This window comes from Crinia signifera, chromosome 4 (genome assembly GCF_055691185.1).
Source record: "Crinia signifera chromosome 4, ASM5569118v1, whole genome shotgun sequence".
NCBI lineage: Eukaryota > Metazoa > Chordata > Amphibia > Anura > Myobatrachidae > Crinia > Crinia signifera.
Window position 1 is genome coordinate 82196224 of NC_139220.1, and position 27226 is coordinate 82223449.

General features: G+C 41.1%; 1 protein-coding gene across 2 annotated transcripts in view; it reads right to left on the reverse strand.

Moving 5' to 3' along the window:
• SH3RF2 (SH3 domain containing ring finger 2) overlaps positions 1-27226 on the reverse strand; it is a 164630-nt gene that overhangs the window by 128487 nt on the left and 8917 nt on the right. For both annotated transcript variants that reach the window (XM_083181912.1, XM_083181910.1), the window contains exons 2-3: positions 26835-26905; positions 22499-22924 (exon numbers count right to left, since the gene is read on the reverse strand). In XM_083181912.1, coding sequence (XP_083038038.1) covers positions 22499-22876 — 378 coding nt within the window. In that variant the 5' untranslated portion in view covers positions 22877-22924; positions 26835-26905. The remainder of the gene's footprint in view (positions 1-22498; positions 22925-26834; positions 26906-27226) is intronic.

The window sequence follows — 27226 nt, forward strand, 5'->3', positions numbered from 1 at the left end:
AACCAAAATAAGGCCCAATCTCTTGCTGTGGTGCCTTCCTTATGGAGGATATCCAGATAGATAGGAGCAATAGAGGTGGCACTCGTCAGGCTTTTGCAAAAGCCTGACGAGTGCCGCCTCTATTGCTCCTATCTATATATATATATATATATATATATATATATATATATATATATATATATATATAGGTAGAGAAAAAACGTGTCACTCCAGGGACTTCAACAAACGTGTAGTTTATTGGCGCATATCAACGGCGTTTCAGGACACTTCCCGTCATCAGGATAATAATATTATCCTGATGACGGGAAGTGTCCCGAAACGCCGTTGATATGCGCCAATAAACTACACGTTTGTTGAAGTGACACGTTTTTTCTCTACCTATGTTGGAGCACGCAGTGGCTTTGGCGTGAGCACCCGGGCAGCTATACTACAGCCATCCCCTGCTGGCAAGTGGAGTGCCAGACCCCTCTGTCTGCTATATATATATATATATATATATATATATATTTTTTTTTTTTTTGTGGAGGACCGCACTCTCACTGAAGCAAGGGGACAGCTGGCGGGGTGCTTACATGGGGTTCATGCCCTCGGGAATGAACACCAATTTGTAGTCCAGATTTCTCCAAGGAGAAGTAGGCACTCTCCGTAACAATCAAATAGGTAGACGTAGTGTTAAAAAGTCAATTCATCATTTATTCCATCACAGCAGAAATATGTTCAGTATAGCCCCGACGTTTCGGTCCAGCATCGGACCTTTATCAAGGAGCCTGTAGTGTAAGAGGTAAGCATGCAAACATACAATGAGTGCATAGTTCTCCTCCCACCAGCACAAAACATAAATGCAGTATATACAAGCAAAGTCAAATCACTTACATGAATCAAAAAGAAGACACAGCATGAAGACACAGCGTGGTAATGGTGGAGGTACCACCCAGGACAGGAGGACAGCGTAAAGCATGCCTGCCCGGGCCCGGCTTAAATACCCTATGTTTGAACACATGATGAGTCATGTGGCACGGAAAGATTCCCGCCACCGGCATCTATGCGTCGCTTCCGGTATGTGAAGCCGGAAGTTCCGCTGGTCGTGGAGCGCATGTGGTGCGCACATTAGCACAAGGCTTCCTGCTCTAGAGACAGGAAGTATGTGCCTCCGTGAGCCGCATCTGACACGCACGAGAACCCGGAAGCGGGTCTCGGCGTGTGTCACTCTCTACAGGAGCCTCTACGTGTGGATGGGAAATGATGCCGCAGTGAACCGCAACTGACACGCATAGAAACCCGGAAATGGGTTTCTGCGTGCAATAAAGTCAATCTATCTAAGGGTCTGATATATATCATTATACAAATAGTCAATAGACAGGGAAGCCGGGGTTCCGGGAGAGTTCTACCACTCATAATTCATAATTGATCCAAAAAATATCCAAAAAATCAAAGAATTATAATAGTTATATGGGGCTGATTATATTTACCAACATTATTATTAATCGTTTAGATGGATCAAGAAGGACAGAGGAGTATGGCTCTCTAGAACAAATTAGAAGACTGGTTATAAAGGGAAAAGAGGGGGGAATTGCCAATTATCTGATAGGGGTAATATATCATGTATTTAAATAAGAAATATATTCCAATAAAGTATAATGGAAAAAGAAAAAGAAAAAATATATAAACAGAAATATAATGGTTTTATTTTAATTAATTCAATATTTTTATTATTTATTTTTATTACTTTATTTTTTTATTTTTTTACTTTTTTACTTATTATTTTTTATTTATTTTTTATTTTAATATTTATACCTTTATAATATTTTTATTATTATTTTCATCAATTTTTATCAGGGGACAAGAATTCATAAGGGATATATGTCCATGTGAGATAGCCATGGAAAATTATACAGTGTGTTATGGATAGGGGTTCTAGAATGTAAGGCTTTTAGAGGACCGAGCTACAAGAGCTAATACATGATTTCTATTAAGAAAATGAAAAAAGGAACGGTGAAAAAAATGAAAAAAGAAGAGAGAGAGATATATATACATATTATGTACACATGATTACAAAGATGATTTCTTTTTCCATTATACTTTATTGGAATATATTTCTTATTTAAATACATGATATATTACCCCTATCAGATAATTGGCAATTCCCCCCTCTTTTCCCTTTATAACCAGTCTTCTAATTTGTTCTAGAGAGCCATACTCCTCTGTCCTTCTTGATCCATCTAAACGATTAATAATAATGTTGGTAAATATAATCAGCCCCATATAACTATTATAATTCTTTGATTTTTTGGATATTTTTTGGATCAATTATGAATTATGAGTGGTAGAACTCTCCCGGAAACCCGGCTTCCCTGTCTATTAACTATTTGTATAATGATATATATCAGACCCTTAGATAGATTGACTTTATTGCACGCAGAAACCCATTTCCGGGTTTCTATGCGTGTCAGATGCGGTTCACTGCGGCATCATTTCCCATCCACACGTAGAGGCTCCTGTAGAGAGTGACACACGCCGAGACCCGCTTCCGGGTTCTCGTGCGTGTCAGATGCGGCTCACGGAGGCACATACTTCCTGTCTCTAGAGCAGGAAGCCTTGTGCTAACGTGCGCACCACATGCGCTCCACGACCAGCGGAACTTCCGGCTTCACATACCGGAAGCGACGCATAGATGCCGGTGGCGGGAATCTTTCCGTGCCACGTGACTCATCATGTGTTCAAACATAGGGTATTTAAGCCGGGCCCGGGCAGGCATGCTTTACGCTGTCCTCCTGTCCTGGGTGGTACCTCCACCATTACCACGCTGTGTCTTCATGCTGTGTCTTCTTTTTGATTCATGTAAGTGATTTGACTTTGCTTGTATATACTGCATTTATGTTTTGTGCTGGTGGGAGGAGAACTATGCACTCATTGTATGTTTGCATGCTTACCTCTTACACTACAGGCTCCTTGATAAAGGTCTGATGCTGGACCGAAACGTCGGGGCTATACTGAACATATTTCTGCTGTGATGGAATAAATGATGAATTGACTTTTTAACACTACGTCTACCTATTTGATTGTTACGGAGAGTGCCTACTTCTCCTTGGAGAAATCTGGACTATATATATATATATATATATATAAAATCAATAGATAGAGAGATTTTAGAAATTTCTGCATACAACCTATTTTAAATTATCAACACTTGAATCGTATCATATGTACACATAGGGGTAACTATAGTGGGTCCAAGGGGGCCATTGCTATGGGGCACAGAGGCTTAAGGGTACATTTACTAATCTGGGAGTTTTATTGAAGGAGGGGAGGTGACGCTGGCCGCGATGCTGATCCCAATCTGCTGCTGCCACCCCTGCTGGTCCCCGCCGTGATCCTAAGTCTGGCGTATCCGCGGTACCATTCTGCAGCTGAAGCAGCCCATAGAGGCATACTGGAGGGAGGGAATGCATTGTGTGACTGGCAGGTCAGACTTCCAATAGGAAATCACTGTAAAAATTTTTTAAAACCACCATTTTTGCTGTACGCTCATATTTATGTTCCAGCATAACTCCGGAATGACTGCAGCAATGTTTACCAAACTTGGTACACATATGACTTACAATCTGAGAACAAAAAACACTGTGGGAGTAAGACACCCCTAGCACCCCTAGGGGTGAGGGAGCAGAACAGAGTATTTCAGCAGGCAGCATTACTCAAGAATGGCTGGAGCAATTTAGGAGGGGTCAGACAGAGTGTTTTGGCAGACAACATAACTCTGGAATGACTATATCAGGACATGCATGATATGTCAGTGAGGACCGGACAGCATGTGACGGGGCAGTGACATGATGTGAGGAGGGGAATGGAGATAGCACAAACCCACACAATGGGGCAGATGTATTAAGCTTTAACAAGAGATAAATCCAAGGGTGATAAGGAGAGATAAACGTCGAGCCAATCAGCTGCTAACTGCCATGTTACAGCCTGTGTTTGAAAAAAATAATCAAGGAGCTGAATGGCTGGCCGTTTATCTTTCCTTATCACCCTTGCATTTATCTCTTGTTAAGGCTTAATACATCTGCCCCACTGAGAGTTATATAGTGGCAATAGCAGGGTCCCCCAGCAGCACAGTATATATCAGGAGATGCATAATGTGCAGGAGTACAACATAAATAATTGAACAACCAATGTTATTTATACTGTGTAATATTTAAATTGATTTTTGTAAACAAACATTCTTAAAATCCTGGGCAATGCCAAGTACTCCAGCTTGTACATTATAAATATCCTTTTTTTTTAATTATTCATATATTGTTTGTATTATTGCAATAATTTTTATCTGGCTCTGATATTTAACACTTTAAAACAGATGCATACAATGAAACAATTATAAAAATGAAATAATAAGAAACATCTAGGAAATGAAGGATATACAGTAGCTCAATCAGTGATAATATTAAAATGTAAAAGAATAGACAGCATGCTTATGTATCTTATATTGCTACATAGCTATTTCAGTGGGTAAAATGTTGAATGCAGCATATAAATCCTTTTTTTGTTTAGGACTGAGTTCTCCTTCAAAGTCCTTGGGCTGATTTCCACTCTCTTTATTGTTGTATGGTGTCGGCGTCCCGGCTAACAGGAGAGAATGTAATTAGTATTAACAAAAAGTTGTGTGGGTAATATAACCCAAAGTGTATACTTACAGCACTTGGGGCAGGCGGCAGTGGGTGGTTCAGGCAGCAATGTGAAGTTGGTTGGTTCTTGAAACGTGTTGATGCTATCCCCTCCTGATCATATCACACTCACTAGCACACCGGGCATTGGAAACTTCCTTCCTGTTATCTGGGTTTTCACTTCATTTTCGTATGCACGAAAAGCCACATTCCAGGTTACCGCTGCTGGAGAAATGCCAGCAAAAGCTGGTGATACCCCATAGAAGGAAATTGGCTTCTTTTCGCAACTGCCGCCACCCTGCACCGACACCCTCTGCCCTGCAGTGCCCGCAACGCTCTCCCTTACCTGATGTCCCGGCAGCCTGTGCAGCCTGGACCAGTTACCTCCTCCTTCCTAGCACCGTACTTCCCCTTCCGGGTGCAGGGAGGAGGAGCCAGCAGCAAGCAGCCTGGCTCATTAAGGTGATCTACATAATCTCAATTTCATCCTTTCCAGAAATTAACCATTGACTGCACTAATAATGGAGTGTGACTGTGGGAGAGCTGGTTAGATTAGGTTCAAGGAAAAATATGGCTAAGGGCAATGCAACGCTGACTGGAGGAGAATATTTGTCTCTTGCAGAGAGCAGTATAATTTATTGATTGCCTTTTTATAGCAATATACCTGAGCTTTAGAATACATCCCAACATTCTTATAGCTGCAGAAGGGACCTCTGCACCCGGAATGGAAGCATGGCCTAGCGGTAAAAGGCCATGGCCTACAGATCGCGACCCTCCTATGAGGCCAGGCCCCCCATTTTTGCCACTCTGGGGGCATGGTCAGCACTCTGTGTGCTGCTGGCCAGGCCCCTAGCCCCTCTGTCTCCAGGAATAGATGCTGTGTCTATTCACTGCTGCTGTTGGGCAGAGCAGCAGCAGGCTGGGGGGTCTCCCAACTGTGTGTCCCCCCCGCCCACCCTGGAACATTGCTGGCCCCATGCAGGACGTGGGAACTTACCGTGAAAACCAGGACAGTGGGGAGGTATGGCTTGAAAGAAACCAGTTTATGCAAGCCTCATTTATATAGCAGAGGATGCATGTCTTTTATTGGTTTTAATAGAACACACAATATTGCATACAAACATCAGTCTCACTTATACAATAGGTCTACACTAAAAAAAATATCGGACAAGAAGACTTCAATTTGGGTTTACTTTGGCCTTATGATACTGCTTTCACTTTGCAAAACTTGCTTAGACCCGGTATTTGAAAGGTTTCTTAAAACGGGAGCAAGTTAAACCCCTTTCACATTGCTGGTTTTAAGCAGTATATTACCGATTTCATTACTGGGTTGGTACCTTTCACACTAAATCTGTTTCACCTAGAGGATGTCATTTGTAATGGACTTTTATGGTTCACATATTTGTATTATAGCTAAAAATAAGCCTGTTTGTGAATGATTATGTACTGGACCAATTACAAATGCCTTTATTTATATATTAGAGAATCCTTTACAGTGCCAGGGATTTGCCTGGCAATGTCTGCCTCCCCTCCTATCTAAGCATCTCCCTCCCCTCCTCATCAGTCCATGTTGCCATAACTGTATGTTCTTCAGTGTAGATATATGCCAGCAATGCTTCTTTACTACTTACAATGCTATTTCTCTTGTTTCCTAATTCAGGATTGAATCATTGATCATCGGGGGAGACAGCCTATCAGCTTCTGTGGCACAGTCAAATTGATCGGCTTTGAAAAGTGTAGGATCCTTCTTTTAACATGGTTACAAATACCGGGTTTTTGTAACCGATAAATTCACTCTGACCCTTTCACACTGCAGCTACTGTAGAACTGTTTTGAAACATTTAAAAAACTGCAATATACCGTGTTATACTGTAGCTGCGGTGTGAAAGGGGTATCAGTTTCTTGAGCCTTCTTATCTAGAGTCATATAACTGGAAAGCAAAAAAAATTATCTAATTTTTTTTTCAATTAAGTAATTTTTATTAAATTTTTCAAAACAAACAATACAATAATCCCCGACGAAGACAGTATAAAAAAGTATCATGTAGAATCAAATGGTAAATCTGAATGTACTAATGTAAATATATATAGGATAAGTAATAATGTATCGTTACTCTTTGTCAGTATAAACGGAACATCATTGCCCGTAGCCAAAAAGGAGTCCAGTCTTATATTAATATCACCAAGAAGTATCCTGCAACCCCAAAAGAAGAAGGTAATATTAACTTGTCATCCGTCAGGAGCTTTAATACTAGCCTAAATATACTATCCCGCTATTCCTTTCCCCAGTAAACCCAATAACCCAAAACTGAATCCCTCACAAAAACCCAAAGCATACCACCCTATTACCACCCCCCCCCCCACCCTGTATAACTTAACCCCAACCTAGGCTTTCTTCTATCCCTGGAACTGCCCCTCCCCCCCTCCCTCCTTCTTCTAGCACTTTGTTATTTAATTGTGAATAAATCATAGAATGGACGAAGGATTTTTCTCTATGCTGCTCATTATTTGGAATCATTAAGAATTGCTCTATGAAATAGAAGACATTGATTGTGTGTAAGAGTAAATCTGGTTACACACTGGGTGATACGCCATCCAGTCTGGGCGGAGCAGACCGACATATCGCTATATTGCGATATATGCGTTACGGCGATATGCCTGCTCCTGCAGTCATATGAGCTTGCTGCAGGTGAACCAAAATCTCAGACAAGCCACGCCTGAAATAAATTCAGTTTTGCTGAATCTCAAATCAACAATCTACGTCTGTGCCAACTATTTTAAGAGCTCAGTTTTAAAATGCAATACTGTATAAACAGGGAAAATGTAGTATATATAGCACAGAAAAGGGGAATCAGTACAGAATGGAATTCTTAATATACAAGGCTAAGTTTCTGTGTATGTAAATCCTTTTCATTTTTTTTTTATATTTCTTCTCAAATAAAATATATGTTCCTGTACACAATGATCAACTATCAGTCCCTATATGCATTTTTATTAACTAACCCGGGCTGAATGAAGATTTGTGAAAGGTTCCTATCTGTTATTTCTCATATGAGGCAGTCCTGGTTCCTGTAGTAAGGGAATACGAATGAATAATGGAAGAGCACTGGCAGGGTGAGATAGGTCATACTGCATTTGTGTATGTCAAATCTTGTTTCTGCTTCTCTATTATAAATTACAGGTTTCAGATACTATTCTTAGCTAGTCAGTAGATGTCAGTTTCTTCTAGCTCATGATGGCATTTAGCTATTTAACTGTCCTCTGTAAATATATGTTCTAAGCATATTTATGTAATATATGCCGCAATTATGCATGGTGATATTTAAAAAAACAAACAAACATTACTCCAAAGATTCTGGCTACAAGTTAAACAATATGCCAAATCATCAATGGCGAATCACATCCCATGCTCACCAGAATGGGCAAGTTTTGGCATGGCCCTATCTTCAGCAAGAGTAAAGCAGGTTGGTGACAAGACGCAAGCGCTATGTGTAAAATTCAATTTATTAATAAACAGTAGCGCACGCAGGGGGGGTTTCTGAGTACCCAGAAACCCCCCCAGGAGACTAAGGACCTTAGTCTGAAAGCTGAGGGTCCCCTCTTTCCATGGGTACAAGAATTTTAAAAATCGGCCCTAGGGAACCGGAGATATCGGACTTTAAAGCAGTGGTCCCCATCCAAGCCTGTTAATTGCTCTTCCCAGTCAGATATTTCAGGTTCTGTCTGACTTAGAGTTTTTCTGAGGGTATATTCCAAAAGCTGTGACTCTCCTCCTTTGAAGGACACTATTAGCTTGTCTCTACTCTTCCCAGAACCAGATATATCAGCCTTCCAGCAGGTGGTTACTGCTCCAGCTCCAGACACCTGGTATGTAGTTTTATATACTCATTGGCAGATTGCTCTGCCTCCTGAACTCTGATCCCCTAGTCCCCAATACCATTTGGTAGGTGTGATTCTCTAGTTTTTAATTCCATTAAAATCTAAGAAATCTATTTCTGGGAACTGGAGATATCTGCAGTCAAGCAAGCTGTCCTCCCACCAAAATTATGAATAATAAGCCCACTCCACTATACACCCCTGCTCTGCATATTAAACATCCTCTACCACCCTGGAAGTTATGTATCAGGGCCCCTTCATTCAGCCCAATGCCCCCTTCTCCCACCATCTGTGCAGTAAAGGGGTAATTAGTGGAAATTGCTGATCCAGGCCCTACATGGTAAGTGGTTGATACACTACCCCCTACCACCCAGGGGACATCAAAGCTTCCCCCACCCCTACAGCTGGAGGATCGGTAGGTGCCCCAATATATTGCTATGCCCAGGGGTCTACACTGCTGTTGACACCCATGTATGTATGTATGTATGTATGTATGTATATTATTATTATTATTATTTATATACATTTGGTCTATCTATAATACTTTAACTGACCCGGCATATACTGGGTTACCTAAATGTCTATCTCCGTGCTTTGCTCCGCCCCTCTGGAAACCCCCTTCTGAAAATCCTGCGTTTGCCACTGATAAACATTGTAGAACAGCATACTGTACATAAGATAATAGAATAACCTGTTAGCAGCATGAATATAAAGCTCAATGGCATTGAGCTTTATATTCATGCTGCTGACACGTTATTCTATTTAAGGGTGCTATACCTACGCTTCAAAAATTGTTGAGACGCACCACTTTTCCCTGATATTGACATAACCAACAGGCAGGGATCAGGGTTGACCTATATTTAACATTCCAATTTATGTCATTTAAACGTCGCATAATATTATAGGTCATAAACTTTATCAGTTCAGTGTGCTACACGCACTTAGACCGCCGCATACCCAATTATCAGATATAATCTGATTCAGTCACTAGACAGTCCGTCTATCACTATTATAGTGAATACCATTGCATATAAGGGGTGTGGGGTCCCACATCGTAAGGATATTTATATCACTTGTGTATGTTTTCATGTTTTCATGTTTTTTGTGTCTTTTATTTCGCTACAATTTTAACCATGCATTAATAAAGGTTATATTTTAACTAACCAATCCTCCAAGGTGCACCACAAAGTGACATTTCTTCCTGTCTAAAAAGTTCTACTGTGATAAACCGATGTCCCGTGGTAGCACACCCTCACTGAAAATACCAATCTATACCACTACATAATATACGAGGGGCCACCTACTAAACTGACCTACATTTTCCTGTGCGATTACAAGTTCTCCCTTCTCTAGACATCCCAGGAGCACTGATCTGTTCTTTAGCACCCCACTCAGCCCGGGACTCAAGTCGTCCCATGTGTACAGGGCTTTAGGAAGGAAGTCAAATCTATATACTTCTAATTGGTAAAAGTTTATTTTTGAGAACATCAATAACTCACCGGAGGATAATCACGCAAAGGGAAGTACGAGGATAGGAAGTGGCCATTTTACAGTTGAATGGACTACAGACAGGAATAAGTTGTATTATATATATATTTACAAATTACCATTTGTCATTTTTACCAAATAAACATTTGATATTAGGCATCAATCATATATTAAAAAACTAAAAGTACAACCAACTAAAGTATATACTCAACAGCTTAATTTATGGATGAGTATTTTGACGACAGCTCCTAACAGCATGAGTTGGGCCATTACAATCCATCATAAGCAGGGTACTAGTACTGTCAACTGTATACTGTACATCATTTTGTATTTGCACCTGCCCTAGACCTCCTCTCGTGTCTTGCACAGGGGTACCAGTGCCTGTATGTCAAGTCTGCATCTATTTGCAGTTGAAGAAACACATGAATCTATTTGGCTTACATTAGATTGCCTCTTCTCCCTCCCATCACATTTCCCCAGGTGCAAGCCAGCATAAGTGCCATACAAGTTCTGCACATCTGCACAGTACTGGCACCTTTTTGCACCTGATTATTATTTATTATATCTAGTCCTAGAAACTAAATCATTACTGTAACAAATAAAAAAAGTGTCTGAAGTCATATTCAAAATATGTAAGCCAATATAAATGTATCAATGTGTAACTGGCACCATTTACCCATACTCATGGAATGGCCAGGAGGGTCACTGAAATTGGGCCTCCAGGAAAGGGTGGCAAGCCTACCCGAGAGCGGGCAGTCTCCTGCGCCCCCCTTGGCGGTGGGGTACCTGAGACGAAATTACACAAATCGCGTGATTGTAGCCCCATCTCCGCTTTGCAATGCCTGAAATACCTGCATTGCACGGTGGGGGCATGGCCACGTGGGTGAGATTGTGCTGGCCAAGCCCCCACACGGATGAACCATTGGTTGCCCCAACCCAACCCACCCCTTCCCCCTCCCCATCAGCGGCCCCACACCCTACCTCACTGAAGTGCCAGCCCTCTCCCAGAGAAAAGTAGCATTTACTAAGATGGGGAATCCAGTATGTTACCCTCATTCATGTGCATCACAGGGATTCATAGTCCTAAACCTGCAATATCGCAGCAGTATGAATAAAAGACTATATTTTACCTGTAATCAGAAACTGACAACTGATTTTTCAGGCAGGTAACCGCCCACTACCAAAGTGTAATTGCAATGTTGAGGCAAGGGATGCCCCTGTCATTGTGCCACCTCATGCACAGGTTATTGGGCCATTTCAGGGTTTAAAGTGAGGTGGAACGGGATGGAACTGAGTTCCACCACTTCAAATGATTTGGTGGAACCTATTAACCTCCACATTGGCCCTGCACAGTCATTCTCATAGAAAAGCATTCTAGTTTGTAGGTGGATGCCAAAACCCTACCACTGGCCCTGTCTGTGCCTAATGGGGTGGAGGGGAGGGGGGTAATTAGGTGGCATAGGAAAATGAGTTTCCCCACCTCTGCATGACCACTTTAAGCCCTGGGGCATTTACACAAATCAAATCCTACACATTTTATGTCATCTGGAAAGGGGTAATAAAAAGGCATTCTGGAGAAATATAAACATACTGTAAGCCTGTTTGTGGAGAGCATCATGCCTGTGTTTGCTCTGTCAATGCTAAGGATGTTGTGAGCTGAGCAACCAAATGCTAGCAGTGCAGAGCTGTACACATTTCAGTCCCATTTTCACTTACAACTGATGAGGTATAACAGGCACAGGTCACTGAGGTGTTCCCAGCAAAGGGCGGTGTGCCCAGTGACGGCATGTCCAGTGAGGGCGTACCAATACAACTATTGGCTGTGCAGGACACCGGGGTATCTGTTGTACCTAGCATAGTGCTGGTGCAAGTGTGCACTGGTGATGAAGCAACTCAAACATAGAAAGAGCGCGGGTGCACAACAAGATAAATGCTCCGCATACATGCAAATATAGACAAAGGCCCTAATTCAGGTTGGCTCGAACATCACAGCTGAGAGCAATCCTGAATCGGCCCCGTTGTTCCTTGTGTATGCCAAATGTCTGCCCAATTCTGCATCAGACCCTGTTTACACATCCTCTATATTACTGTACAACTTGCTATATTTTACCTACATAGGTTTTAAATGTAAGGTCATATACTTGTGGCACTGTGGATTGTTCTATACATTGGTCTTCCATAACAGGTAACAATGAAAGCAATGCTACGTTAGTCAAGCTAAAACTTGCACATCCACATTAGTCTGCTATGCAATGGCTGTGCCGGCAGACTAATGTGGTTCAATAAACTTTAATAATGAATTGCTGTAATTTGGAGAAGATAATAAATGACGGCTTGGTTCGCTGTCTGCTCCGTGAATACTACGCATAATGGAAATCTATGAGAGTTAGAGAGATTCTTTTTTCTTTACTTGTATAAAAAGTTAAACCTGGAACATCTTCATCTCAGTGAGGATTCTACAGACCAGGGCCCTGTGATCAAGTTGTAGTGTGGTCCCCTCCTCCCATCAAAATAGCAACAGCACATGCACAGAAAACAATGGGATTTACTTACTAAGATGGGAGATCTATTGCAGGTGGACTGTTGCTATAGACAACCACTCAGCTTATATCTAATATCTTCAAGAAGGTGCTAAATAAGTAATATGTAGATTCTGATTACTGCTATGGGCAACATATCATCTTCAATAGAACTTCTATTTTAGTACATAAACCCCAATTAACTCTGGAACAGTCAGGGCCATGATTATGATCGGCCTAGTTCTCTAAATGTACAAGGGTCAATACTGAGGGGAGGACTATGTAGGCGTGGACAGAGCCACTGACCGTTCCAAAATGTCCCTAAATCAGTGGGTTCCTAACATTTTTGAATCACAACACCCTAAACTGCAGTATAATTAAAAAATTTACGGCATCCCTAGGTGAGAAGTTTCTTATTGAAAAATTCGGAAAAAAACATTAAGTACATTTGGTTTACTTATGTGGTGAGGACAGGATTTGCTCTTGTTTGTCCACATATTTTATTATGGGAAGCCATAAGCAATGGTTTTGTCTATTCAGTGGCGTAGCTTGGTTTGGGGCCCCCCCCCGCCGTTAATGGGGGGCACCTCCCCCCCCTCCCCGCCGGCCTCCCCACCCCGGCCGCCGGTGCTCCCTCTCCCCCCCCATCGCCCCAGGCTTACCTGCCTGCGCGTCCCTGCTCCCCTCCTGGCTTCAATTAATAATTCTATGCAGATGGACCACGATAGAATGGCCACCCCCATACCGCAGACAGTTTCAGAGAACTGTCTGCTTTATGGGGTGGCCATTTTATCGTGGTCTGTCTCCATAGAATTGATTGAAGCCAGGAGGGGAGCCGTGACGCGCAGACAGGTAAGCCTGCGGGGGATGGGGGGTGGGGGCATTACTATAGCACCGCAGCCCCCCCACATGCACAGCGCCCCCCCCCCCGTGACCGCGGGGGCTGCGGTACTATAGTTACGCCACTGTGTCTATTACTGTACATTGACTATAACTCAATTTTGTCCTAAACCTCCAACCCAGGGTTAGCCTGCAATTGCACCGATGTACCTGGTTTGGGAACCACTGCCCTAAAGACTTATGGTGTATACACACGGTGAGATCCCCTTGCTATTAGACTTAAGATTCAAGAGCTATGCAATCTTTGCTAACTCTGTACTATTTACATACAATTCAAACGATCTGCATTAGATTTGCACTATATAGTCATCACTGCCCTGTCTATCTGGGTTTCGATTTGTGCTGCCACGGGAGCGCGCACCGGGATGGCAAGGTAAAAAACCTGTGCGATCTGCATACGATCTGCATGCTATTTTGACTATGTAGTCAAAATCGAATGCCAAATCTCACCGTGTGTACACAGCATTAGGGGTAGATGAATGAAGAAGTCAGTGATAAGGTAGGAGAAGTGAGCCAGAGGAGAAGTGGCCATGGCAACCAATCAGCTGCACTTGTATATCATGCAAAATATAGATGTTACTTCAGTGCTGATTGGTTGCTATGGGCCACTTCTCCTCTAGCTCACTTCTTCTCCCTTATCACTGCTTCATACATCTACCCCATAAAATAATTAAACAATTGTATATTTGTATGGTCAGCTAGGATCATCATGCTTATTTTTCAGTGAAGGTCAAGAGCTGTAGCTCTATCCACCCCATTGATAATTTGGCCCTGGGCACATAGTCATTGCTAAAGTCTGTGATTGCACCATAAAATTCAGGAATATGGTGCCACTGTTATTATTCCATAACATCCTACTATTAATTCTAGCATGAACTCTTCCTTGTCTGGCAGGTTGCTCTCTGCTGTGATGATTTTTGCACAATGTGGTCTGTATTTCAGCACTGATATGCAGATCAGACCTTTGCTAGAAGCACCACAGCAGAATACTACACCCCGGGAATAGAAGAGAAACTGCACCAGTTTTGAAAGAGGCAGGGTGCTAGAAGGAACACTAAAGCTGTGTACACACGGGGGCGATAGGGGCTGAAATCGCTGGGAATATGGAATGGATGTGTACAGCTGCTCATCCATTTGCAGCAGTGCGAATACAGTATGTCCAAAACCCATCAGAACAGGCTCACCATTGAATGATTTTTACACAGGCCACATGACCGACATGAAAAGATAGACAAAGTTAGACGTTAGCGTTTTTTCTGGTTTTTTTTGGTGTCTATGTCGTTATAGGTCGGCATGGACAACATATAGGTGTATTGAGTCCCCTAACATGGCTTGCTGCAGTCACCATGCTTCAGGAACAGTGCTGAGCACAATTATAACACTGATCAACAAAACCAAAGTCTTTATTTTAAGGATTATTTTCAAATTCTCAAAAAATAACCAAAACCTTTGTTTATTTTTTTTTAAAACATGGCTTTTGTCCCTTTTAGAATCATACATATGTTACATTAGAAAGCCCGCAGGAAGCAAAAGCTTTGAAAGCTAGTTGCCTCTGTGAGCGAGAGAAAGATGGAGTTTCACCCGCTGCTAGCAGATGGCAGTATTTCGGAGACACACAGACTCTCTCTCTCTCTCTCTCTCTCTCTCTCTCTCTCTCTCTCTCTCTCTCTCTCTCTCTCTCTCTCTCTCTCTCTATATATATATCTATATATATATATATATATATATATATATATATATAGATATATATATATAGATATATATAGATATATATATCTATATATATATATCTATATATATCTATATATAGATATCTATATATATAGATATATATATAGATATATATATATATAGATATATATATATAGATATATATATAGATAGATGATCCTCACTTGGACCAATGCAAAGATAAGTGGGTGCCTATTCAGAAGAGCAAGGTGTATGTTTTCATTAAGATGTGATGGATTTAAAGGTTTTTATCAGGGGCAATACAATGAGAGTATGATGGGGGATTATGGGCCTTATTCTAGTTCACTCTTTCTGACAAAATCCTTCTTAGATGGACAAAACCATGTGCACTGCGGGTGGGGCAGATGTTACTTGTGCAGAGAGAATTAGATTTGGGTGGGGTTTTACTTCAAATTGAGATCTATATTGCAGTGTAAAAATAAAGCAGCCAGTATTTTCCCTGCACAGAAACAAAATAACTCACCCAAATCGAACTCTCTCTGCACATGTTACATCTGCCCCCCTGCAGTGCACATGGTTTTGTTCCATCTAAGAAGGATTTTGTCAGAAAGAGTGAACTAGAATAAGGCCCTATATTTGGAGGCTAATAGGAGAAAGTCCATTCACTCACAGAAGAAATACGAAAAATATTCATTTCTAAACCTTTTTTATATATTCTGTTATGTTTTTGTAAATAAAAGGAAATCAAATTCATAACAAAAGTTTGTTTCATTATTACATACAATACAGGTATGAAAATAGGGAAATTATTCTTCAGTAATTTCATTCTGATAGCTACAAAAGCAAACTTTTTCAGGTAAATCTAATTTTTCTTTAATTAGTAATGTGGAAGAAATAAAAATCATATCTGCAGAACCCAGAATCAAAATTTGTGTTGACTGTTGTAATCTAACTCTATTCCCATGTGGATTGTAAAGTATGAACAAGTTGGCATTTTACAAAAACATCACAAAAAACTAATGTTGACCTTTGTCGATCCTTTTTGTGTACATTTTGGCCATGTCGACCTTTGGACTGTCGGTCTTTTGACCATGTCGGCCTTTTGACTCTGGACCTAGACACTGTAGATCTCCCCCCACCGGAAAGAGGGACAGTTGGGAGGTATATGATAACATGAAATGTGGGAGCCACAACTTAGGAGAATTGGGGGCACTGTGGGTGGAGCCATCTGCTAGACTTTCAATATAAGAAAAGAAAAACTCTTTACAGTACGGTAGCTGTTAATTTCCATAACCACGAACTTTGAGGAATTCAAACAATCCGACAATCTGTTTAATAATCACAGCTTGTATCACAAAAGTTTGTGTAACAAAACGAGGACCTTTATTATATACTATAAGTGGCAAATCACACAATGCAATAATTGCTTTAATGATAGTGACAGCTCATGGAAACGCACATATAAAAGAAGCATTACGTCCTTCTTGCACATTGCATTCACCCGCACTTACAAAGGAGCCATTGCATACGCAATTACAAAAGAGTCATTGCTGTCATTCAGAAACATCAATAGCCATATTACAAATATTTTTTCTCTTTTATTATAGAAAGTAAAATAGAAAATCTAGCATTTTTTATTTTAGAGCCATCAAAAAGAACATTGTGTCTCAAGGTGGCTCTCTACAGTATCTTTAAAGTGACTTATATTGATAAGGTTTGTTATTATACACATGCTGAGAGAGAAAATAAATTCCAGGCCAGCTAAGACTTTTACTTTTCCTAGGACACCAGCTGTTTCTGAATAAGAACTGGTATTATAGGAGGAAAGTATATTGCAAGTATTAATACCAATACTTTATAAATAAACAAATACAATTTTAATCAGTGGCATTACTAAACAGTGCCCCCCAAAAAACCCTTCCCCCACCTCCCTTGCATTTATTAACATGTTTTCGTAAAAGCTGGTGCCAGGGATTTCATGCTCATTGACAGGAGTTACATGCTCATTGACAGGAGTTTCATGCTCGTTGCCAGGGGTTTCATGCTTGTAGCCCGATATTACATGCTTGTTTTCAGGGATTTCTTATATATCTTATACACACACATATATATATATATATATATATATATATATAGTTTTCTTGGGCTGGCACTTCTCTGCATGCACAGTGGGAAAAGTCGCCCGATGCCTTCCAATCGTAGCTCTATACAAACAGGGGGATATGTAGAAGTGGGGGTGGGGCAGGACACGAAGGCTGGAAAGAAACAGGTAACTCTCGGTCTTCTCTCACATCAACGTTTCAAACTTTATGTTTTTTGTACATCCTGATGAAAAACATAAAGTTTTAAACGTTGAAGTGAGAAGACCGAGAGTTACCTGTTTCTTTCCAGCCTTCGAGTGCCGCCCCACCCCCACTTCTATATATATATATATATATATATATATATATATATATATATATATATACTTATATATATATATATATATATATACTACAGGAAGAAGTCACTCCGGGACTTATAGAAAAATCTTTTACTGTCTGCCTATGACGTTTCGGGCCTACATCTTCCTTCCCCCTGTACTACGTCCAGATGGAGATTTGCAGCAAATACGGGTAGTGCCAGACTCCTAACTCATTTTATCTATCACTACCTGGAGTCAGAAACTTCCAGGTAGTTATATACACTACCCAGTAGGAACTCTAGCATCTATCCATCTGCCAAGTAGGACCTCTAGCATCTGTCTCCTCCAAGGCTGCAGACATTTTTTTGAGGGACATATGTAATTAACCATTTTTAAGTTTAGGGAAACTAAATAAAATAAACTATATAGACTAAAGGTGGCAATACGCTACTGCAACTTCTCGCAGCAGTGTAGAGCCAGCCGATCCCCCTTCAGCTGCTTAGGACCTTCCCAGGCGGCAGGAGGGCATGTGATATATAGCATGCGATCCCAGCAAATGCTGCCGGAGACTTTCCAATCCAACATATAGTACGTTGTCAATGATTTACCTTAAACTTCCTTGAACTCCTAGATAAATGATACAGTGCGTACACACCATTTTACAAAATGCATCATTGTTGGCCATATCCAGCAGTATAGCTGTTGTTGACAATATCCTCAAATTGAGTTGCATGTACAGATAAAAGAGGGGGGTCGCTAATGACCCACACCCATCGCTAAGATATAGCCTGATTCAGAGTTGATCACAAAAGCAACATTTTTCTCAAATTGAAAAAACCATGCTGCTCTGCAAGTGGGGCAGATGTAACATGTGCAGAGAGGTTAGATTGGGTGTGTTCAAACTGAAATTTAAATTGCAGTGTAAAAACAAAGAAGCCAGTATTTACCCTGCACAGAAACAAAATAACTCACCCAAATCTAACTCTGTCTGCACATGCTACAAATGGAGCCACTCTCTTCATTGCCGTCGTTGGCGTCACAATCGCCATGGCCCACCAGCGACTCCTGGCAATGAACATGCGAGTATGTGAGACACTCACACATCCACGTTCGCCAGTGTGTCAGCTGCCAGATATGAGCATCTGGTGTGCTGGCAGCAATGAAGAGAGGGCTCCATCTATACATCTGCCCCAGCTGTAGTGCACATGGTTTTACCCGTTTGAGAAAGATTTTGCATAGTGCGTACACACTGGATGATAAACACAAAAATGTCATTATGACTGGTCGTTATCAAGCATATCATTTAAAATGTTGCCTAGTGTGCACACCTTTCGGCAGGTTGTTATAGACAACACCAAATTTTATCTATACTAATCTTCATAAAAATACCAAATGTTTGCGAAAAACACTGCATGTACATTGTATATGCTATATACTGATTATCTGTATACATGAAAGAAACTGTCACTGGTCTGATCATATAAACTATACTTTTTCAGAAAAACAAAAATACTAGTGCAAACTGAAATAGAAAACTCACCCAAAGTTCCCAAATGCTCTTATTTCCACTGCTCGAGTCACAGCACTACATGTTAATTTATTGCTTGATAAGCCTTGCAGTTTTTGCTGAGATCTCTCCAGAGACCTGATCAGCTAAAAATGTATTGGATATTATTGCTCCTGAGAGACAGGCCAATTTTAGACTATATTAAATAATCTGTGGAAGATTTCTTTCAGAGTAGAATTTGAGCAGCAGACATTACACTAAAAAGTTGTATTTTAAAACTAGTCATTCAATGAAATTAATTTTATGCTTAAAAGCACTGGTAATATCTGCACGATGGTTATCATCCTACGTATGAATAATTGAGCTGGTTTTAGAATTCAGACTGATACTTCATAGTGCACATATCTCTGCTACCTGCCTGACTGCATTACCTGTCACTTACAAGATCACAAAGTAATAATTGAATTAAATACCAGCATGACCTAATAGAGATGATCTTTTCAGGCACCAGCTCATAAATAGAAACGGTAAGTTCTGTCTCTACCGTGAGTGAGAACCTGGTCTGGGAGGCACGCGCACTACTTCCACCACACCTATTGTACTGCGCCAGCCCCACCCCCTCTCCTTCCCCAACATAGTGGGCCTCTGGTTCAATCATAGCTTCTGATAGCTGGACAAATATTGAGCTGGGTACACATTGGATGACATTTTAAATGGTTTTGTCGATTCTGAGAGGCCAAAATCTAAATATCCAGTGTGTACAAACAATATCACTGATGATGTGCACATTATTATTGACATCCTCTGTCATCTTTACATTCAGGATGATGGAGTATATCTCTAGCGACAACTATCCTGACCTGTGCGATTACATTTGAAATAAGGGTGTGTTTATGTAATATTCACAAACTACTTAAAAGATGTTATCTGCTTTTGGTCAACTCCTCTTAACAACATCCCCCAATGCAGATGACATTATTGCAGTACTTAATATTCCAGCAGTCAATCACAGGGAATGATGGTTGCACCTTTGAGCACAGTGACTATTGAACAGAAAATGAACAACCAGACTGTACAGGAGCAATGCAGGAACAGAAAGAATCATTAAAAAGGAATGTGTCTTCCACTCCCTGCTTTTCCTAATAATACAGTGGTGGTAATCAAATAGATTTTTGCTGGAAGTTAGTTGTCCTAAAGGTCACACATGCGCATGGCCACTCACTGTAGATTCATTAAGATCCCTATCCGCATTCTCTGACCTCATTTGCGGTAATCAACGCTGGCACTGGTTCCTCAGGCAGACTGTGAAAACTTTATGTGTTCAGTTCCCTGAATACTGTGCAGCCCTATTCGGCAGCTAAGAATGAATGGGCCCGATACTTAACACATGCGGAAGTTGGAACAAGTGATTCCACATGGGTTAGTGATCATGAATAAGCCCCTTACTACTGTATGTGACACCCATTTCTTTATGCTAAGAAGACTAGGAGGAATGTTTTATTGGTCTCCTTAGGGAAATCTAAGAAGGGATGTCCAGGTAGCAGGTTCTGTAAATCGCACCATTGAAGCCCCATTCTAAACAATAACACCATTTTCAGCAAATCGCATCATCATGCAACCAGACTAACCACTTTACTGTGGGCAGAATTGGGGAGGATTATCGTCTGTCCTAGGAGTGCCTATACTGTAGGTCACTTTTGTTAGACAAAAATGATGATGTATTCTAAAACATTCATCCTGATTTATGATCTGTCATAGATAAATAATATCCCATTGTCTAACTACAGTGAGAACTTTAGAGTCCTTTCTCTCAACATTCTTTGATACTTACAGGTATGTCAAAACTTATCCTGAGCCTGTAAACTCAGGTGCTTTCACCGTCCAAGCACAGACATGAACAAAACACAATATCACTTCATAAGCTGAATGCTCTGATGTATCGGCCAAACTAAACAAACTCTGATAGAATTCAGCATCAGACATTAAAAATATATTGTGCTCAGCCAAAAATATGGTTGTTTTGGTATGGTCTAGTCATTTCTGGTTGCTGGGTATTCACAACACACAAACTGACTTACACATACAGATTTAATGAAAAAGCCTCTGGCAAAATAACAAATGATTTATCTGCAATCTCCTGCTCACAATGTAGGCAGCATTCCCATGACACTACAACACTACTATCTTACTTGGAATCAATGCCTCCTCGATATTAGCAAAACCCCACAAATAATGGTCAAGTAATGCCTCCGCAATACCCCTGGTTCCTAGTAATATTATAGGTTACATTTAATTATACTTGACAAATTTGTGAACCTACTTTGGTAGTTCAGAAGGCTAACTTATGTGGCGAATACCATCAACAAGGCCCTGCTAAATTCTGCGATAAAAACTATTACAAATACCAGCCCATTGAACTACAAATGTGCCCTTATGTAACGTGCACAACATCTCTTTTTGGGTTGCCAAATCCCATGTGACTTGACTTTCGTCTGAATGTGTGTTTCAATTAGAAATGTGCCGACTCTGATTTACTCTGATTTCAAAGCAGGATCTTATTGGCTATCAATTATCAACAACTGTCATGTGATTTAAGATAGCCAATAAGATTCTGCTTTGAAATCAGAGTAAATCAGAGTCAATCAGAACCTGCACGTCTCTAGTTTCAATCACAACACGGTGTGACAAAGCTTCAACAGAGTTATGGCCTACACTTATTAACTGGATATCCAAAACTTATATATCTGTGTGATGCAAGGGCCACAAGTGTGTATCACGCCAAATTCAGCTGTTCTTTATATACAGATAGGTGGCTCACTCAGGGCTATCTATTTAGCCCCAATATGCCTGCATGAGCTGCGGTTTATCTGGGATTTTTTATGCCTGCCTTAGGCAAGTGAAGCACAATCCCTGAATGGGTGGGGGATTTACCTGTGTGTTTTCTTGGGAAGCAAACTTTTTATAGGGCAAATCAATAGGGCAGCCTGATAAAGAAAATCATCGAAACATTGGGGAAAATAGTGAAATAACTTAAGTTTTCCATTCCCCATGCTTTAATGGGTGTAATAGGATACCCCATTAGACTCAGTCATACACTGATATACAAGTGTCACATAGGCAATTAATCCATGCAGTCTTGCAAATCCTTTTTCCCACAATGCATTATGATTAAGGACCAGATGTACTAAGCTTTAGAAAGTGAGGAGTTATAAACAACCAACCAATCAGCTCGTAACATTAATTTGTCATGCACAGTCTGTAGCATTACAGTTAGGAGCTGATTGGTTGGCAGTTTATTACTCTGCAATTTATCACTTTTTACAGCTTAGTGTATCTGGCCCAGAGGTACAAAAGAAAATTGCTGTATGATGTATTGAGGCAAGGCTATGAGGACACATCTGCAATCTCTAAATGCAATAATAATACAGGAAAAATAATAAATGATATTGTTCTCTTACCCCTTCTACAGGAATTCTGGCCTTTGGAAAGAGTCTGTAATTTGATTCATTATTTGGTTTCAGCTCCCGGCTCTTCCGAAAGGAGTCTTGGGCAAACAGGCCTCCCAGTCTCTGAAAGGACGTTTTCCTTACCAAGCCTTGTCCATTCTTTATGCCTTCCAATAGGCGTACCAAGAGTAAGTTTGCTGGCAAATCCGCAATGCTGCAGTATACTGGGGTCCTGCATTCTGGGCACCTCAGCTCCTTCTTGGCTTTCAGTATCCTCTGCAAGCATGGCTGACAGAAGGTATGCTGGCATGGCAATACTTTGGCTGTGGCATCCAATTTTCCTAAGCACACAGGGCAATTGAGCAAGTCAAGTACAACTAAATCGTCCATTTTAGCCGAGCAAGTCAGCTGAACCAGGAAGACGAAATCTGCATCTCACTAGAAAAATAAAAAATGAAATGTTTAAAATCCAGATCAGAGTACAGAAGGCTCCAGGTTCTCCATTCAAATCAGAGTGTGCTTATAGTTTTGAATTCAGACCTTACAGCTCCCTTCTGAGAACCAGACACACACACACACATTACAGAGCGAAGCCTAATGAGACAGCTTGCAGATGTGCACCTTAGCTTTACAGCTCTGTTTAAGTGAGTCATTTGTGATTCACAATATGATAGAATGTATAAAATGTTCCCTTCCTATAATGTGTCTGTCAGGATCAATGTTACTCTCTGCATTTACCAGTAGGACTTCCAAGTGTAGAACTGACCCAAGTGTCTGTCTCAGGACATGATAGGAGCAAACAAGGGAATGATTTTCATACATTCAAATATATAATCAAATGTGCAGATGACACTCTCATTTCCACAGCAAATGTATAGGCTTTGCTTAAGGAAGACCACTAAACTTTCCACTGGATGGCATGCCGGTGGTCAAAATACAGAGGCTGGCATCCCGCTATAGGGAATTGTGACAAGGGTCTGGTAAGTATACTTACCTTCTCCCTGCACCCTCCTAACCCTAACCCTCCCACCCTGCAGTCTAACCCATGTCCTCCCCCCTCCCACAGCCTAACCAAAACCTGCCTTCCATGCAGCTTAACCCATACCCTCCCCCCTCCCACAGCCTAACCAAAACACTCCTTCCATGCAGCCTAACCCATACCCTCGCAAAGCCTAACCAAAACCCTCCTTCCATGCAGTCTAACCCATACCCTCCCCCCTCCCACAGCCTAACCAAAATGCTCCTTCCATGCAGTCTAACCCATACCCTCACATGCATTTTAGTCATAAGTGACTACACAGGGGATACATTTTGGGTACTTCAAGACTACAGCTGTCCATACATCAGAACGATTTCAGGCCGCTATGCATGATTTCAATGGCTCGTGCGATGCATTGTGAGGTTTTTTTTTTGCACATCGATAGGTGTTTGGGTATGATGCGCGGTTCCGCAGATCGTGAGGTCGATCCTGTGATCTTCTGTGCTGCACATAAGATCTAAAGATGCTGCTAACTACCAGTATGCTGAAGTTGCAGATCTTAAGCTAGATCTGTGAAATTACACAGATACGATCTATCGTGTGTCTGGCAAGCTTCCGGGGTAATCGTGAGATGACTCAGATCTGATGATGGTCGTCCTAAGGTATGGCCAGCTTACCTTTTTAAATTGTATTAATATGACCCCCATCCCTGGCAGAATGTAAGCATTAACCCTTTCAGGTCCAACGTCTAGTCAGGCTCAACAGCCCTAGGGCTAGTAGCAGATCCAGTGGTGAGCAACATTAAAATAGGAACATTAACATCGTTCAACATTAAATGTGGACCATTTTTGAATAAAAAATGAAAATAAATTACAATTCCTTTAAACATTTAAGCCAGACTGTTTGAATTGCAAAACAAAAACAAAAAAAATTGGACTGCAAAGGGTTAATTATAGAACCAGCATTCCATTTGAGTACATTTGTGTGCAAATGTAACTATCACATGAATGTCTAGCCTTCTACTACTCTACTACACATCCCACAGTGTTTTATACAAAGAGGAACACATTAGAATAAACATCACGTTATTTCCCTAAAATACACCTGTTTAGCAATATGCTTTAATTAATCATGACCGTGAAGGGGCATGGGGTTTCTTTATAACATGTAACAATATAGTGTATGTAAAGTTTTTCTTAAATATTTTATATTTTATTGCAGACCATTATATTTTTTTTATTATTATTGATACCCTCCGAAAACAACAATATGATAACACAAAGTCCAAAAGGCAATTTAAGTAATACCCATATACACGGTTCAATGTGGTCTATTTTTCTATTAGATTTTGCTTATACAAGCAAAATCGAATCAAAATTGAACGGAAATCGAACGCATTCAATTTCAATTAGATCCCGATGCCCGGCCCCTGCGGCAAAATCAATAGAAAAATAGACCGTGCAGGCAAGACTATGGGCCTTATTCTGATCGGTGCGGCCGGATCCGATTATGCGGCCAGGACCGTGCGTGCGAAACCCCGCCTTCCATACGGATCGCCAACTCCGTCCGTACGCGGTAAGAAGCTGGCCGAACGGACCGCACGCGTATTTTTCACGGAATACGCCTCCTCCATCTAAGGGAACCTCCCCAGCTCCCGCAACCTCAGACCACACGGACATTTTTCCGTGCAAAAGCAGGGATCTGGGTGGGCAGCTGACATCAGGCGATGTCATATGTCCGCCCCCTACACGTGCGTCACGGCCGCATTACCATGCGTATGCCCAGCGTTTTCATGGGAACGCCCATGAAACGTGGGGCGTATGCATATGGTAATGAGCCCAAATAGCCCTTCACGCCCCTCTCCACCCCCTGTTCGGAGTGTTCACATATCATGCGGGATTTGGCCGTACGCCCCGCTCGCACATGCGCAGAGACGCCTCTGCACATGCGCAGACACAAAACATCAGCGGGCCGAACGCACGCGGATATACCCGCACCGACCAGAATAAGGGCCTATATATTGTACCGATCTGTACTACATAGTCCAAATCTAATGTATTTGCCTTGCCGTGCGATTTGATCCCATTTCGATCTCGGTCATATTGGGATCGAATAGCAAGGCAATCGCAGAGTGTGTAACCCCTTAACAGTTCACCTGTATCCTGTTAGCAGCGGTAATTTATTGCTGCTAATAGGTTTGCTGCAGGCTATCCAATTACCCCCAATAACGGGCACGAGACTATGCTTCAGGTGCCTCCCCCAGAATACTCAAAAAGCTAAATCACAGATCTGGAATAACAGATGGGATGGGGAGTTTATCCTAGAAATCACGTTATTGCATGAAAACGGAAATTTCTTCGGTCAAAATTTTTTTTTTGCCATAACTGGATAGCAAGATAATGACCATCGGGCTACAATAGCAGTAATAGACCTTTTTTTTCTGGGCAAAAAAATTATTGCATGTAATTGGATAATCATTACATTCATGTTAGTATACTATAATTACCAAAATTTGCTAAATATTTAAATTTTACTGCTGGACAAGTGTACATACATAAGCACATGAGGGTTTTGGACATTTGGTGTACTTATGTTAATTGAAATTATTTGTTATAATACATTTTTATTCTGTACTTAGGGCCTTATTCTGATCTGAGCTCAGTACAAATTTGTTTGAAAAATTTGGCTGGGGTGTGCTGAAACTGAAAACTAAATTGCAGTGTAAAAATAATGCAGCCAGTATTTACCCTGCACATAAACAAAATAACTCACACAAATCTAACTCTCTCTATACATGTTACACCTGCTCCACCTGGTTTTGCCAATTTTCCGAACAAATTTGTACTGAGCTCAGATCAGAATAAGGCCCTTAGTGGGAGACAGACAAGTGAGGGTGTAGCCCATAGCAATCAATAAAATTCTGTCTATAATTATCTGTTCTAGCATAAAAAAACACATAGAATAATAATACAGAGCGCCTGATTCAGAGGTGGATGTAGTTTTTGCAAATTGGCGATGCTTTAGGTTAGCATCAGAGTCGCACTCTACATATTTACCAATTGCTGAACACAAAGGTGCAACACAAAATCTATAATATTGTCTGAGAATTTTAGTGGGTGTAATTGGGTGGCGAAGCCAAAGCAGGTGCATTGTGGACGTGTCACAGGACATAAATAAATAAATAGGATGCAGTCAGGATCAAAGCGGTCAAGATCCCGGTAATGGAAACTTGACTCTGAGAATAAAGATGGATCCCTAAGGTGAGTATGAGTATTCGGGTTAGGGTTAGGAACTAGGGTGGAGGGGGAGGGGAGTATTTGGTGTAAGTTGTGGGAGGGGACAAATAAGGCTTAGGGATATGATACTTACCCAGAAGACGTCAGCATTGTCAGCTTCTGTACTCCGTCTGCTTGGAATTCATACCCATCACGAATAAATACCTGGGAAATCAGTGACAGTAGCAATATGTTAGTAAGCTCTCTTAGTGCTCTCATCTGTGTTGTCCCAAGGTTAACTCCACCCAACATCTTAATTAGTTTCTATGATGCTCGTGCATCGAATCAAAGGATTGAGCTGTCAAGTGATCTGCCCCGAGGTGAAGATCACTGGCAAATAGCCAATGCCTTATGTAAAAGCAGAGCAAGTTGCTATAGATGACACATTGCTATAGATGCCAGTTGTCCCATATTTTCCAACTTGACCTGTTTATCCTGTGAAACAATATTCCACTCTTCTTCTCCCCCATTTTCAGTACGAATTAA